The sequence below is a fragment of the Eptatretus burgeri genome, chromosome 6, assembly GCF_056783735.1.
Source record: "Eptatretus burgeri isolate ZD-2024b chromosome 6, Ebu_testis_v1, whole genome shotgun sequence".
Classification (NCBI taxonomy): Eukaryota; Metazoa; Chordata; class Myxini; order Myxiniformes; family Myxinidae; genus Eptatretus; species Eptatretus burgeri.
In genome coordinates, this window is record NC_140966.1 from 108046840 (window position 1) to 108064092 (window position 17253).

At 45.4% G+C, this 17253-nt stretch overlaps 2 protein-coding genes across 5 annotated transcripts in view; one reads left to right on the forward strand and one right to left on the reverse strand.

The window, feature by feature from the left end:
• APAF1 (apoptotic peptidase activating factor 1) overlaps nucleotides 1-17253 on the reverse strand; it is a 515858-nt gene that overhangs the window by 79405 nt on the left and 419200 nt on the right. The window lies entirely within an intron of this gene.
• The window catches only part of LRP4 (LDL receptor related protein 4), a 105972-nt gene that overhangs the window by 20864 nt on the left and 67855 nt on the right, over nucleotides 1-17253 (forward strand). Inside the window, exons 7-8 of the mRNA XM_085886641.1 lie at nucleotides 7933-8061; nucleotides 13858-13983. Coding sequence (XP_085742767.1) covers nucleotides 7933-8061; nucleotides 13858-13983 — 255 coding nt within the window. The remainder of the gene's footprint in view (nucleotides 1-7932; nucleotides 8062-13857; nucleotides 13984-17253) is intronic.

Below are 17253 nucleotides of genomic sequence, written 5' to 3' on the forward strand. Positions count from 1 at the left end.
TTATCAGTTTTCATCCGATTAACCTGAGCTTTGATAAAGAGTGTCAATTTTAGTCCTAATGAAATGGACAATTTGATGTATCCATGGCAACTGTTGGAGAGGGGGTGGATTTTGTAAGTATCGTGCTCTGCTTGAAGTCTTTTTCTTGTTTGTTTGTTTGTTTATCCGGGCGATATCTCAGCCATCCTTTGAGCAAAAGTGAAGATGTGCTTTGGCAAAAACAATATTTTTTTTATTTTTTGATCAATCGATTAATTGATCAATTACTTAATTATTATTGATTTCTAAAATAACTTGTTTATTTTGTTTCTCATCTGGGCAATATCTCAGGCACCTTTTGAGCTGGGAAGCTGATATTTGGACGAGATGGTGAACAAGCGATTTGGTTAAAAAGAGTATTTTTGATTTATTGATTAATCAATTCATTGATTAATTATTTTCTTTCTTGTTTGTCCGGGCAATATCTCAGCCATCCCTTTAGCTGGGAAGCTGAAATTTGGGGACAAATGTGAAGATGTGCTTTGGCAAAAATGTTTTTTAAATTTTTTAATAATCAGTTAATTTAATAATGACTTGATTATTATTGATTTATTCATTACTTATTTACTTTATTTGTCATCCTGACAATATCCTGACACATCTCTCACCCTCACCATGTCTCTCTGAAAGGACCATCTGGAATAGTCCCCAACCCCCCCCCCCCCCCTATCTACTTTCTCAACGATCCTCTTGAAGTAGTCCTTTCATTCAAGCTTTTGGGTCTCACTATCTGCCATGATCTTTCCTGGGAAAGCCACATTTCCAATCTGGCCTCCAAAGCCAGTCGCTGACTGGGTACCCCATGTCATGCAAAGTCCTTCTTTGACACACCTGAGCGCTTAATCACATACAAAGCTTTCATCCACAGTCTGATAGAGTACTGCGACCCCCTCTGAGGTGGTGCTGCTGCCTCACATCTAGCTCAAATTCACACTGTAGAAAACAAGGCTTTCAGGATAATTGGTATCTCCTTTGATTAAGCTGAGTCTTTGGGTCTCTCACTCTCTCACCGGAGGCAGGTCGGTGGTCTTTCTGGCTACTACCATCTCCTCTATGGCCTCGCCCCCCTGCTCTGTCTGTGATCTGTCACCTCTATATTTCCTCAGGGTGCTCAAGGTCCACCAAAACCCCCCTTCTGGTGAAACTGCCAAAATCAAGAATCACTGCTCACCTTCACTCTTTCATTCCTCTTTTTTCCCACCTCTGGAACAAACTCCCACACTCTCTTCAATCCAAGTCCTGCCTCCACATCTTCAAAACAACTGTTCACCACCATCTCATATCTTCCCCTATCTAAAATCTTGATCTTTCCTACCCCATTAATCCACCCCAAACTCACCTCTTTGAAAGTCCCTGTTTTCCTTCCTGAAAGTCCCTGTCGTACTATCTTGTTTACCCCGTGAACCCCGCCCCATCCCTCTTCCTTCCACAGATCTCCTAGTGTCTTTGTTTCCCACTATTTTGTGCCTCCCTCTCCTGTCAGGTCAGGCCAGATCAGATCTGTGACTTGCGCCAGGTATCACGTAAACCTGTACAAACCTGTACAAACCTGTTCCATGGTCAGGATGTCGGCGATTAAACCGTCTCCCCCACCAGGTTTCCTGGCGAGGAGGGTGTTTGGATATGGACACCCAGCAGGATTAAAAACAAGACCTGTCAAAGGGCAGAGGAGCTCCTTGTGAGCCAATGGCCATCCATATCTTGTGCCCAACTGTGTCTGCAGACGTCCTCCTGCAGTTGGGTTACTTTTTATTAAGAGGTTGGTGGCAGGATTTGCACTCCGGCCACCGTAAAACCCTTCATTCTGCAAAACATTCTCGAAGCATAAAAAAAATCTGAAAACCCACTCCATGGGAGAACCACAGCTTCCCTTCTGTGGTTGATGAGTGCCCCAGGTGAGATACACTTCTAGTCTTGGGGATTTCAATGCATCGACTGGAACTGATAGGGATGGTTATGAGACGTGTGTTGGTCCCCATGGGTCTGGAACTGTGAACCTGAATATCACTAAGTTCCTTGACTTTGCAAGAAGTCATGGATTTAGGGTGGCTGCTTCATGGTTTCAGGGCTCACAGGCTCATCACTGGACTTGGTATTCCAATGCTGGTGGTGTGGCAAAGGAGATTGACCATGTGCTCGTTGATGGTCGCTGTAGGACGATCCAGAACTTCAGGGTCTCCCGGAGTGCTCAGTTCCTCAATACTGACCACCGGCTTGGTGTAGTAACTCTTAAGTTGCCCCTTAAATCCAGGAGAATGGTACCATCCCAGCCTATAGGCCGTGAGCCGGCAAGGCAAAATGTGGCTAGAAAATGATATTTGTGACCACAATCGAGGAACTACCCAAATTTTTGATATGTTGTAGCTGGATACTTGCTATAACTAAAATGACTTGTTGGTACTTCGACAAAGTTGCAAGTTCATGTTCACAGCTCGTTGAATGGGGGTGTAAGGGTCCAAAAACCTGTGTTTTTGAGGTTTTTGTCAATTCTGCGTGTTCACCATATCATTTCAGCAAGGGCATGGCTGAAATTTCGCCCGTCGTTTGAGCGGGTAGGGGAGTGTCTCTGCCTCAAATTTCATCGTGATAATCACATCAACCGCTTCGCTGTTGCCAATGAAAGTAGGTAGATCAACTTACGTGAATCGTGGATTTTTCACATTTTACCGGTTTCCGTGGAGCAGCCAAGAACGCATTCGAACTCGAATCCCGATGAAATTTTATATGCTTGATAATATTTCTCTGTTCTCACGGATCAAAAAGTTTCACAGGTATTCATGCTTTGTCTGTTGAATTATGGCACCCTGAATACCTCTCTGCTTTCGAGAATGGCACTGAAGAATTCCACGAAGAATGCGGTGTCGATGCGCCGTCAACTGTGGAGACCTGCCTGGGAACCCTGGGCAACGTTCTCCACATTATTCTGCTCCCATTTCCTCTGATTTGGGCCATCACCAACGAGTGAGGAGTGGGAAGTGGGGGGGGGGGTAGTGGAAGCGGGCTGATTACCGTTATTCACCACGCAAGGGCTTGGAATGTAACAGAATGCGTATGGAGACACAATATGCAAGACTTGATCAAGATTTATATAAAAAATGGTGAATGGAAAATCACAATCGTTCAGTAGAAGGTAACCATGGGTAGTGATAATTATGATAACATTCAAATATTCTTACATAACATCTTTGCGATCATGATACAATAATGAAAACCAACAGGAGAACCTTCTAATATTCTCGCGTAACATTTTTTTATCCATAAAACAAGGTATCAAATAATATCAGTACACCACGTCTCGCCCTTTTGGAGAGAAAGCACCTCCATTGAAAAAAAATTGGGAAAAGTGGCACAAGTTCGATCCTTATTCATTCAACTCCGGATAAGTCGCATGGAAGACAGAATTCCACTTGCTACCTAAGTAAATTAGTAGGCGGAATTAACTATTCCGGAGAACATAAGTGCGCCGCGACAGAAAATGTTTATCAGGGGATATTCTTTCACTATCAATATCACTTCCATCAACGTCAAACAGCGACGATTGCTCAGGGACGGAAGGCTCCCGGTTTTCGCAGGTTCTGCATTCGCAAATATCAGTGCAAGACAGCTGTGCTGCGCGACATGAACACTTCTTTGAATCGCACGGCTTTTCCTTACATCTGCAGTGGAGGTGTTGCATCATGTCACGGGGAATGGGGTCCTTCGTCATCCACTGGACGTCAAGTCCGTGTTCACCGGCACACCAACCATGACCGATAGGACTTGGTGCAGCTATTTCCCGCTCTGGGGAGCGGCGATGAATAGCTGCCTGAAAATTGGCCCACATAGAATGAAGCAGCAGTGAGTCAGAAGTCGGTGGAAGACTCTGCTCGACAGCAGCTTTGGTGCAGAAGATGCGATAGCGCATCATCCAGGTTACTGACGCCCTGCGAGTATAATTTGCAGACAAATGCTTCGAGGGACTTCCCAAGGTCCTCAGGTAAAGAGAAATCATTTCCCAGCTGCGTAAACATTTGGATGTATCAGTCACTACCAGCTGTCAATGTGTAGGCCCTCGTCTTCCCCTTTCCATGGAATGCACTGACTGTATCGCATCCGGTGAAGACATGCATGCCGATGAGAGCCCGGCACAGGTTGATACCAATGCATATAGAGACCACCTGTAAGTCAATAATTCGGTTGCGATTCTTGGTCCCAGTGAGAAACTACAAAGAGCATGGCAGTGTTTGGACGCAAGACAGCAGTATGATGAAAACATCAGTGTCGGGGCTTTGTACAACAATGTGCGCATGGTTATCAGCAGTGTGCTTTGCATGCAGTATCATCCTTGAATCAGCTTCTTCGTGGTTCAGCACTTTTTGTTCAGCACTATATATCTGACGTTGTTGGCAAGCCCCCGAATACCATCTAGAATGTTCCACTTCTTTGATGCTGACGGCTGGGTAACGGTCACTGACGATATCGAGGCGAGTGTAGGTATCACGGCCACCTACAAGTAGAATCCTTCGAAGAATATACGTGGCGAGCTGTCCAAATGTCAAAGGATGTAGGTCACTGAATGCTATCACTGATGTAGGTCATCACGTGCGCTTCTCCTTTAGTGTGAGCAGTGATCAGATCCTCCGCGACACTGGCAGTAGCCACCACTCCCGAGCTTAGGCTGACCAGATCGGAACTGTTGAAACGAAAAGGGTTAACCATTTGTTCAACACACTCGATGATGGAATTGATTGATTTCTCGTCCCGCCGATGAGAAGCCTGGTCCAAGTCCTTTCGCGAACGAGATTCATCGTCTCACACTGATGCACGGTGGTATCCAAACGAGGGGTCGATATGATCAAATGGTAACGCCCACTCCTTACGGTGGTCAGTAGCAAGGCGCCTCTTTTCGCCATCAAGGTCCAGCCAGGCTTGAGCGGAGTCACAAACCTTCCCCCAACTTTGATTTGTAAAGGAGACAGCATTTGATTGGTCTTTTAGACAAAGATGAACCATACAAAACTTCTTCTTTGAAGAAGGAGAGGTTCGTCATGTCGGCCAACTGGGCGCCGCCATATTGTTTTCTGGCGATCTGATTGGTCGAAGAAATTGCCGTCTCATTCGGTAGCGGCGATATTTATGCCAACTTTGGAGTCAAAATACGACCATACCTGCAACTTTGTGAAAGTGCCAACAAGTCGATTCGTGTTATATGAGATTTAATGTAAATATTTCCATTGAGAATAAGTGGGTCCTCGATTATGGTCACAAAACTGAACGAACGGAGGCAGCGGCTCACGGCCTACTCGGCTGGCTGTTGGCAAGCTCAAGGATGATAGGGTAGATGAGGAGTTTGTGAACAAGCTGAGTGGAGATTTGGGGGTCTGGGTGCTTTGGGAGATCCTGAAGAGTTGTGGTGTGACTTCAAGACCACCGTCCTTGATGTTGCCGGTGGATGTCTTGGAACTCACCGTAGGGCGAAGGAAAATTTGTGTCTCAAGGGACACTGGATACCATTGACCAGAGTCGCATAGCCAGGCTGAATGGCAGAGCTGAGCTGTTCAGGGAGCTGAGGTGTAAAACTGTACGTGCGCTAAGGGTGGACAAGGAGGCCAATGTGCGAAGAATCTGTGAGGGGGTAGAGCATCACCTGTGGACAGGTGATTCTCGTCCCGCTTACAGGGGAATTCGCACATTGCGTTCATCCAAGCCCATCCCTTGGTGTACTGCAGTTAGAGCAGAGGGTGGTGGGATATTGACAGAGTCCGAAGTGAAGGCCCGCTGGGCCAGTATTTGCACGATACATATATTTGCACAAAGAATGGGGGGAAAAAAAAGAGAAGAATGGGATTTAAAAAAACACCTTTTCGATCATAACTTGAATAATTTTCCTCTGATTTTCATAATGTTGAGTTTTTGGATAGTTTGAAGATGGGGGCACATTTTCTTAATTTACACTCTGTCCCTAAATGTTGAACATCAAGGTCATATAGCGGTCCGAAAATAATTTGACAATCATTGGATAGCGGGTGCTGGGGAAGGCTTACCCTTTAACTATTTAGTTTTGAGCTGGCATTCTACTGGCGGAGCTGCAGTACAAATCATGCACACATGCAGACATACATGAGACAACACCATACATGACTTTCACACAAGCACAGCTACTGAGATGGGGGGGAAGTGATGTCATGTATCACTTTTCTCTCCACCCTCAGTGGAGCAATCAAGGAGGGATTTCGTCCTCCGCATGGATGGCAACCGAAGGTTGGTTATCCGTGCTCTATCCTTCAAATGCTGAGCATCAAGAAAGGAAGCAGCAAGTATGACTCGAATGGGGTTCAAACCACAAACTTCCCAGATAGGCCATGAGCCAGACCAGGTAATTTTTGGCTACTGGTACCATCCGAGGGGAATAATGCTCATCATAATTTTTGGCAGGGTATACATCTCTACAGTCAGAAACTATGTGATAGCATTGCATTGGTGGTAGCCTTTTGTGTGTTATTAGTCGTTTAGTAACCCCATTTTGTAAAAAGGAAGTAACCGCAATTGTAGAAGGAAGTGTTCACCACCAAAATGTGTGTGTTGGTCAAACGGACTGAAATGCACTGATATGTGCAGACTGCCAGACTGTGAGAACCAGGCATCTATCTTTGAGTCAGACGATGGGGAAAGTTTAGATGAGGATATGGAAGAACTGGATAATGATTATGATTTTAAAGTTCATCTTGAACATTTTATATCACTTATAATCAGTGCATATGATCAGAGATGTCTTAGAAACTATAAAGGACCCGCCTTTGGTTTATAAGACAATATGTTTATCAGCAACACATTGGGTCTAGGTAATGGCTTTGTTCGTGCGGAACACCACATTTGTGTTTCTATTCTGTAATTTTATGTCCAACAACAGAAGATTGTGTTTCATTTTCACCTTTGACTCATTCATCAGATTGCACATGATTAACCATCTTGCCATTCCACATGATTAATTATTGCCATGATTAACCAAGATTAACCATCTGTCTTATTGGTTTATATTGTGTAACACGGGTGTTTGATACCTTCATATGTGCATTCTTGAGTATCTAAATCCCTGAAATTCTGTATTTTTTGAGAAATTACAGGGAAAAACACACTAATCTTGTTCATGAACATGCTATCATTTACCTTTGTTTGATTCTTGGAAAGTATCCTTCAATCACAACAGGGGAAATATCATGACATTGACCAAACTACATAAATCCGTCCAAATTAGGTATTTTTTCATTTGGGGGAGTGGGGTAACATTGTCTGCTATACTGATCTTAATATACAACATACAAAAAATAAACTTAGATTTTTGGATTTCTTAATAAATTTGCTAAACACCCATGTAATTATATTGTTCCAGAACTTTTATTTACTTTCCACAGTAAATGATAGACAAATACTTTTCTAGAGGCGGTATGATTTATCACACAGGAAATAGACACTGATATATTAGTATCCCCAATGACATACCTTTCAACCTGTTTAGCACTTTTTGTTGAGAAGCAAATGATCCCAGCAAAAGGTGAGACAAATTTCAATGTTAATGTTTGACTGATAAAAAAAAATAATTGTTAAGTTGAAGTAGGATGTCTTACCTCTTACTGGCCATTTTGCATAAAAAGCTTATTTTAGGGTAGGCATATAAACAGGGTGATAACACAAAAAGCTACCACCGATGCAAAGCTATCACATATTTTCTAACTCGAGGGTTGCATACCTTGCCAAAACTCACTATTAGAATTATTCCTCCCAGATGGTACCGACCAACCCTACTGGCTCATGGACTAAGACTCAGAGTAGCTTTATTCATTACACCACCGAGTCTGGTCAAACTTGCACTGACCTGATGGAATAAGCATTCTGCGTTTGCATTTTGTTGCACAGTGAGCGAGGTGTGTGGGCCGGAACAATTCCGCTGCCTTTCGGGACGTTGTGTCACCGCTGCTTGGCGCTGCGATGGTGATGTGGATTGTTCCGATGGGAGTGACGAAGCCAATTGTGAACCCACTTCAGGTATCGTGGTTCGTCGGACTGGAAAGTAATCATTTGTGCCTGCAGTGAAAATATTTTTGAGTGCTTGGTGCTCTTTTTCTTTTTCATGTATATTCTATCATGCAAGAAAATGGTCTGAAGGTAATCCAAATCAAAAATATAAACCAGACAGAATTTAACAATCCAGAGCTTCGCCTTGGTATGTGGAGTATCAGTAGGTCTGAGAAGCACTGATCGACACAACAGAATGCTTTGGGAATGTGTGGCTCTGAAGAAATGCCATGGACAATCCTTGAGGATCGTGATATTAACTTTTCAAAAAAAAGTTCCCTTTCGACACTATGCAATTTATGTTACGATTACATTTAAAATAATGTTTTTTTTTTTAGAATCCAGCATTTTATTTCAAGTTTTCAATTTATAATGTCATTTATCCTCACTTGGAAATGCACATCCAATGTATGACATCAACTTGTGGTTAATTTTGATGCAAAAATGTTTTTGTTACCTTGGACAACTTTGTAGAACTGTACTTAAGGCCACTTGGGGCTCAACATTTCTGTATTTTTTTTTCTTTTTGTATACTTTGTCGAGGCTCGTACAAGAGCTCACACATACAGAGCAGATAACAAGTGGAGCAGGAGACAAGAGGAGCGGGAGAGGGAAACAGAAAACAGTGGGACACAGAAATATTAGGAGATCTGTGGAAGGGAGAGGGATGGGGCGGGGAACATGGGGTAAACAAGATGGACGTTACAGGGACTTTCCGGAAGGAAAACAGGGAATTTGAAAGAGGTGAGTATAGGGTGGATGAGTGGGGGTAGAAAAGATCATGGTTTTGGATGGGGGAAGATAGGAGATGGTGGAGCACGGCTGTTTTGAAGACCTGGAGGGAAGAATGGGATTGAAGAGAGTGTGTGGGAGCTTGTTCCTGAGGTGGGGAAAATGAGGAATGAAAGAGTGAAGGTGAGCAGGGAATCTTGATTTTGGTAGTTTCATCAGAAGGGGGTTGCCGGCTAACCTTGTGTGCCCTGCAGAAATTTCAGGGGAACGGAGCACAGACAGAGCAGAGGGGGAAAGGCCAGAGAGGAGATGGTCGAAGACAGAAAGACCACAGACTTGCCTGCATTGAGATAGTGAAAAACCAAAAGATTCAGTTTCATCACAGGAGATACCACTCATTCCAAAAGCCTTGGTTTCCACACCGTGAAGCCGAGAAAGGTGTGAGGCAGGAGCACAAGCCCAGAGGGGAGAGCAGTACTCCATTAGGCTATGGATGAAGGCTTTGAATGAGGTGTGCCAAGGAAGGACTTTGCATGATGGAGGATGCCCAGTCAGCCACTGGCCTTGAAGGCCAGCTCGGAAGTGAGGCTTTCCCAGGAAAGATCGTGGCAGATAGTGAGACCCACAAACATGAGAGACCGAACTTCTTCAAGGGGATTTTTGAAAAACTAGATGGGGGTGGGGAGAGGAGTGGTTTCCATAAGGTCCTTTCAGGGAGACATTGTGAGTGTGTGATTTGTCAGGATTAAAAGACATGTTCCAGGTGTTGGACCAGTTTGTGATTTTACCCAGATCTGCAGAGAGTGAAGAAGCTGCTGCTTACCGGTCTGAGGGATGACAGATGGTACGGCAGAGGGTGGAGTCATCAGCGAAGAGATAAAGGGGATTTTCCAGAGAGTCGGAGAGATCATTGATGAAAACCAGAAAAATAACAGGGCACAGATTGCTGCTTTGAACTCCAGCCTGGATCGGAAGAGGAGATGAGAGAACTCCATTAAGGGCCACATGTTGACTTCGCCAGGAAAGGAAGTTTTGGGAACTATGAGTGGAGATTGCCTTGAATACCATAGGTGGAGAGTTTGTTGAGCAGGGTGGGGTGCCAGACCATATCAAATGCTTGCAATATGTCTAGGGAGATGGCTCTAATCTCAGATCTGGCATTGAGGACCTCCATCCATTGTTGGGAAAGCAGAAGCAGCATAGCCAGGTTAGAGTGACCTGCTCTGAAACCAAATTGATGATCGGAAATTAGGCCATTGGAGAAGAGGAAGGATTTATTGTCAGAAGCGATGATGGATTCCATAACCTTGCTGATGATTGGGAGAAGACTGATTGGTCTGTAGTTGCAAGGATCTGTTTTTGCACCTTTTTTATGCAGTGCAGTAATGTTTGCTGATTTCCAAGCAGATGGCAGATGACCTTGAGCAAATGAGAGGGTGAACAGAACAGAGAGAGGGTGAGCAAGAGCAGGTTTTTTGGACACGTGGGCTGATGCCATCTGGACCGGTTGCAGAATCTGTGTCGAAGTTTGACAGCAAGCTCTCCACCTTGTCAGGAGAAAAGGACTCAGAGTCCAGGGACAGTAGTGTGCGACTGGGTAAGGTGGTACAGAAATCGATGGGTTTGGGACACAAGATTTAGAAGCAAACATGGAGATTTGGCATTGAGCGTTTTTACGTGCAATGTCAGCTGTGCAGCCATTTGAGGTAAAGTAGGGGATAGAGGGCGAACATACACCAGAAACAGACATAACTGGACACCATCAGGATTTGGGGGAGGGAGACAGGTTTGAGAGTTTGGACTTGAGATTAGAAAGATGTTGTTTTCTGGCTCTCCTGAGGGTAGACACACACTTGTTCTGAGCTTTGTGGAAGTAACTGAGATTCCCTTCAGTTGGATTTGCCTTCCACGAGGTGAATGCAAGTTGTTTTAGGGCAACTGCCTTGCCACAAGCTTCAGTGTACCATAGGCATAAGGAAGGGTAGGACAACTGAAGACGAGATGGGATAAATCTCTGCATGAGGGAGAGCAAATTTCTTTGAAGGAATTCCCAAGGATGAGTTGACGACGAAGAGAGTTGAAATGGGAGACCAGTCTAGAAGTTTGATGGCTGCTTGAAGTCCCTGCCAGTCAGACTGAGTGAAGTACCAGACTCGTCGGTGCTGAGGTGGTTCTCGAATAATGGCCAGAGAGATGTTCAGCAAGAATATGGTCAGATGAACCAATTTGAGCAGAGGAAGAACAGCACTTATTTGCAGGGAAATTGGTCAAAACCAAATCCAGAAGAGCTGGAGTACCGTTGATTGAGATCTGGATCACGACGTTGGCAGATTGTATCAGTCCCAATGAGTCACAGAAGTCCTTTGCTGAACTGCCATGGCAGGTAAAAGAGGTACCCACACCCAACCAACTGGCATGATGATGATTTAAGTCACTGCATATGAGGAAGAGAGAGTTGCGTGGAGAGGATAGAAGTTGGTCCATGTTTTTGGCGAGCGAGATGTAAATGGAGTCATCACTGCATGGTGGACAGTGCAACACACATACAAACATGAGGTGGGAGCAGAGGAGAAGCCGGAGCCAGAGGTATTCCTTGGGGAGTGGAGGAGGACAGTGCATGGAGAGTGAGGAATGGAGTTTTTGATAAAGAGAGCAACTCCTCCACCAGGACGAGGCTCAGGTCTCTCACAACATTGGAGGGAGTAACCAGGGAGCGATGCTAATGAGTCTGAGTTCTGAAGGAGGAAAGTTTCTGTTAAGAAAATTATGTCTTGTTTGTCAGTGGTAACCTGTATGGAGATATCTGTCAAGATTGATCGAAGGCCCCAGATGGTTGATGTCCACACTGTTAATGAAGAGTGAGGGGAGGGGCTTTGGGTACAGGAGAGAAGAAGGGAGGGGGAGGTATTGAAAGGTGTTGATTGCGTCGGTGATTGCAAAAGAGCTTGGGGGGGATGACAGGATAAAGAGATGGACAAAAGGCTCAGTGGTGATCTGATGAGGCACAGTGGGGAGTAATCAGAGGGGGGGAATAGGGAAGTAGAAGATGAGAGGAGGTGGTGGAATGAGTTGGAAGAGAGAGAGGGCATGGGTAGCTTTGTGGATGTCAAAAAGGGGGGGAGGGGGGACTTTGAGAAGGGGGAGTTTTTTTGTATACCTTGTCGAGGCTCGTATGAGAGCTAACACACAACGCACCGCAAAGGGGGCCTCAGACAAAAGGGATGGGAGTGGGAAAGACAAAACAGTGGGGAACAGAGACATTAGGAGATCTGTGGAAAGGAGGGAGAACACGGGGTATACAAGATGGACATTACAGGGACTTTCAGGAAGGAAAGCAGGCAATTTGAAGGAGGTGAGTTTGGGGTGGATTGATAGGGGTAGAAAAGATTGAGGATTTGGATGGGGGACGATAAGAGGTGGTGGTGAACAGCTGTTTTGGAGGCCTGGAGGGAAGAATGGGATTGAATAGAGTGAGGGAGTTTGTTCCAAAGGCAGGAAAAAAGAGGACTGTAAGAGTGAAGGTGAGCAGTAATTCGTGATTTTGGTAGTTTTACCAGAAGGGGGTTGTTGGCAGACCTTGAGCACCCTGCAGAAATATGATGGGGACAAATCGCAGACACAGCTGGGTGGGGGGGGGGGGGCAAGACCGGAGAGACAAAAAGACCACCGACCTGCCTGCAGTGAGAGAGTGAGAGTCCCAGAGACTCAGGCCCAGAGACTCAGCCTCATCGCGGGAGATACCAATGATCCGAAATGCCTTGGTTTTCACAGCGTGAAGCCGAGAAAGGTGGGAGGGAGGAGCACCAGCCCAGAGGGGAGAGCAGTATTCCATCAGGCTGCGGACAACAGCTTTGTATGTGGTCAGGAGCTCAGGTGTGCCGAGGAAGGACTTTGCACTCTGGAGGATTCCCAATCCGCGACTGGCTTTGGAGGCCAGGTTGGATATGTGGTTTTCCCAGGAAAGATCATGGCAGATAATGAGACCAGAAGCTTGAAGGAAAGGACTTCTTCCAGAGGGTTCTTGAGAAAGTGGTTGGGTTGGGGGGGAGGGGGGGTCTAAACGATCCTTTCGGAGAGACATAGTGAGAGTGTGAGATTTGTCTGGATTGAAAGACATGTTCCACGTGTTGGACCAGTTTGTGATTTTATCCAGATCTGCAGTGAGCGAAGAAGCTGCTGCTTGCCGGTCTGAGGGATGACCGATGGTACGGCAGAGGGTGGAGTCATCAGCAAAGAGATAAAGAGGATTTTCCAGAGAGTTGGAGAGATCATTGATGAAAACCAGATGAAAACCAGAGTGAGAGGGGAGATTTAAATGGAGGGGTGATCGGAGAGATTTGACCGAGAAGGATGAGTGGGAGAAAGGTGTGGGGGGAGCTTTGGAGAAAGATGACGGGGAAGTTTATAGGGTGAAGAGAGCAGTGTACTTTGAGAAGGGAAGAGGTGGCTGATTTGAGATGGATGAGAAGGAGGGGATGCGAGATGGCACGGCCATGGGGGAGGAGGGAGAAGGTAGGAAGAGGGGAAGGATGAGACTGGGTCTTGGTATGGTGAAGATGGGAGCAGGCAGGGGTAGGAACAAGGTTTGGAGGGGGGGAGGTGTGATCAGAGGAAAGAAAGATGTTGAGATGTTGAGGATTGTACTGATTGAGAGAAGGAGATATCTGATGGGTTCTGGAATGGAGCCCACAGATGGTTGGACACCAGAGGAGGAGCTGTTAGTAAAGCAGAGGAAGTAGAATGAGGGGCAAGATGGGAGGGGTAAGTAGGGAGTATTACAGGGGAGGAGTTAGGAGGAGGTAGTTTTGAGGAGTTGGGGTGAATTGGCACTTAAGATGGACAAAAAGAACAATTGATGGAAAACGAACAGCTGTTGCAAACTGTGTTTCTTGAGATTTTCAAGTCAGAGATACGTTTAAAAACATTAGGGGAAGGGTGGAATAATGGCGAGTTCAGAGAATGGAGGAAGGAACACTTGATCATGCAGCTTGGTCCTTGCTTATCCCTAATCGGTTCAATATGTTTTCCCTGCAGTTTCCTCACAGTGCACCGACGAGCAGGTCCCCTGTGTGTCAGGGGGCTGCATCGACCTTTGGAAGGCCTGCAATGGAAAACATGACTGCGAGGACGGGAGTGATGAAGCACCACTGAGGAACTGCAGTGAGGCATTTCAACATGACCTCTTCTCCCTTTCATCCTTATTCTCATTGTCCTGACTGTGTACCAAATATTGCACATTATTTGTTGAGGTGAAAGAACAGTTCATCTGTCTATAATTCCAGCAATCTCTGTGTGTCTGTGTGTGTGTGTGACCACTGTTTCTCGACAACCTCTGGTCCAATCTAATTGAAACTTGCCAGGTATATTGCTGGGGCCCTGAGTATGTGCCTTTTCAAGGTTTGATATTAATCGGACAAGTGGTTCCCAAGTTATGGCCATTTATTTACCAAACCAATGACAGGAAACGTTGCTGCGTAGGCATGGCCGATGGGGAAAGGGAGCCTTAGTTACCAATGACTGGACACGTTGCTTGGCGTTTTGCACCCATAGTATTTATTTTCTATCGATCTATAATTCCAGCAATCTGTTTGTTTGCCTTTCAAAAGGTTTGAAATTAATCGGACAAGTGGTTCCCAAGTTATGGCCCAGTTAGAGCGCGTTCCCCATTATGGGCTACAACGTATGGACTTCCGGATAGTGATGACTTCCTGTATTCTAATAATTTCTCGATTTCTTATGCGCATTTATAGACAAACACAATGCCCCAATCCAGTCGTCGTTTACGAGAGCGAAGGAACGGCCTGTGTGTTTGTTTGAAAGTTTTTTTTTTTTGCACGTACGGCCATGCGAGAGCGAAGGAACAGCCTGTGTGGTTGTTGTTTCTGGCATGTGGTTTGAAAGATTTTTTTTTTTTTTGCACGTACGGCCATGCACATACGGGCACGTGAGAGCGAAGGAACGACCTGTGTGGTTGTTGTTTCTGGCACGCAGTTTGAAAGTTTTTTTTATTTTAATTTTTTTTGCACGTATGGCCACGCACGTACGGGCACGTGAGAGCGAAGGAACGGCCTGTGTAGTTGTTGTTTCTGGCACGCAGTTTGAAAGTTTTTTTAATTTTCATTTTTTTGCACGTATGGCCATGCACGTACGGGCACGTGAGAGCGAAGGAACGACCTGTGTGGTTGCTGTTTCTGGCACGCGGTTTGAAAGTTTTTTTATTTTAATTTTTTTTGCACGTATGGCCACGCACGTACGGGCACGTGAGAGCGAAGGAACGACCTGTGTGGTTGCTGTTTCTGGCATGCGGTTTGAAAGTTTTTTTTTGCACGTATAGCCACGCACGTATGGGCACGTGAGAGCGAAGGAACGACCTGTGTGGTTGCTGTTTCTGGCACGCGGTTTGAAAGTTTTTTTTTTGCACGTATGGCCATGCACGTACGGGCACGTGAGAGCGAAGGAACGGCCTGTGTGGTTGTTGTTTCTTGCACGCGGTTTGAAAGTTTTTTTTGCACGTATGGCCATGCACATACGGGCACGTGAGAGCGAAGGAACGACCTGTGTGGTTGCTGTTTCTGGCACGCAGTTTGAAAGTTTTTTTTATTTTAATTTTTTTTGCACGTATGGCCACGCACGTACGGGCACGTGAGAGCGAAGGAACGACCTGTGTGGTTGCTGTTTCTGGCATGCGGTTTGAAAGTTTTTTTTTGCACGTATAGCCACGCACGTACGGGCACGTGAGAGCGAAGGAACGGCCTGTGTGGTTGTTGTTTCTTGCACGCGGTTTGAAAGTTTTTTTTTGTTTGTTTTTTTTTGCATGTATAGCCACGCACGTACGGGCACGTGAGAGCGAAGGAACGACCTGTGTGGTTGCTGTTTCTGGCACGCGGTTTGAAAGTTTTTTTTATTTTAATTTTTTTTGCATGTATGGCCACGCACGTACAGGCACGTGAGAGCGAAGGAACGACCTGTGTGGTTGCTGTTTCTGGCATGCGGTTTGAAAGTTTTTTTTTGCACGTATGGCCATGCACGTACGGGCACGTGAGAGCGAAGGAACGGCCTGTGTGGTTGTTGTTTCTTGCACGCGGTTTGAAAGTTTTTTTTGCACGTATGGCCATGCACATACGGGCACGTGAGAGCGAAGGAACGACCTGTGTGGTTGTTGTTTCTGGCATGCAGTTTGAAAGTTTTTTTTATTTTAATTTTTTTCGCACGTACGGGCACGTGAGAGCGAAGGAACGACCTGTGTGGTTGCTGTTTCTGGCATGCGGTTTGAAAGTTATTTTTGCACGTATAGCCACGCACGTACGGGCACGTGAGAGCGAAGGAACGGCCTGTGTGGTTGTTGTTTCTTGCACACGGTTTGAAAGTTTTTTTTGTTTGTTTTTTTTTGCATGTACGGCCCCGCACGTACGGGCACGCACTAGTTTCTTTAAATGGAGGAGTTTAAGCTCATTGATGGAAACGACAGACGGCAGTAGGTTCGCAAATAGACAGAGGGTCAAAGAGAAACCGTCAGGTAAAAGCAATGCACGGACAGATTGCAGACGAGTAGTTGAGTTGCAGTAAGTGACGAGGGATGACGTATAGGGGGTGAGTGAGAAGAGAAGAGGTCTGCAGTGAGTACAGGAGAGAGCATAAGGTGATGATGGGGAGCACTCTTTAAAATATACTTTGATGTTTTATTCCTTGGTGGCCAGGTACAGTATCAACCACAATCGCACCTTCATTGCAACCACTTGATTTTTTTACCCCCCCAAAAGTCACATCCCATGGCGATGTTCTGTAAATGATGCAAGCAATTGTAATTTATATTTGGATTTTAACCAAATTGCGAATCTACTTTTCATTGAAAACACAATTATAGAATTTACAGAACAAAAGGGAATATGTTGTCCAATGCAATGTATTATAAAATGCAGTCTAATTTTTTTTGAGCCCTTTTGTTGCCAATGTAATATATTGTAACAAGCTCAATCTCCCTATTGGAGTGAACCAGGACCTGTCGGAGATTAACTCCACAATAAGCTTGACCCAGAGGTGCTACTGTGCGCCGCACTAGTCCTGCCTCAAGCCGTTACGTCCGTTGGCCCCTGTTGGACTGAGTCCAAAATGGGGGCTAATGGATTAATCTTGATTTTCGTGTCCATGCGTGCGTGTGTGCATCCGCAACCATATCTCGGACATGTATGGACCGATTTAATTTGTACTCGGCACAAAGACAACACATGATGTTACACATAAGTACATCATTTTATTTCGCGATGCGATCAAAGATGGCCGGCTGGCGGCCATTTAAGTTGTAAAAAAAACCCAAAAAAAAACCGTGTCATCCCATTTGTGGGACATGCATTTACCAATCTTGTTCAAACTTTGTGCACAGATAAGGGACGATGGCATTCAACTGGTGGCCATTTTGTAACTTTAATGTGT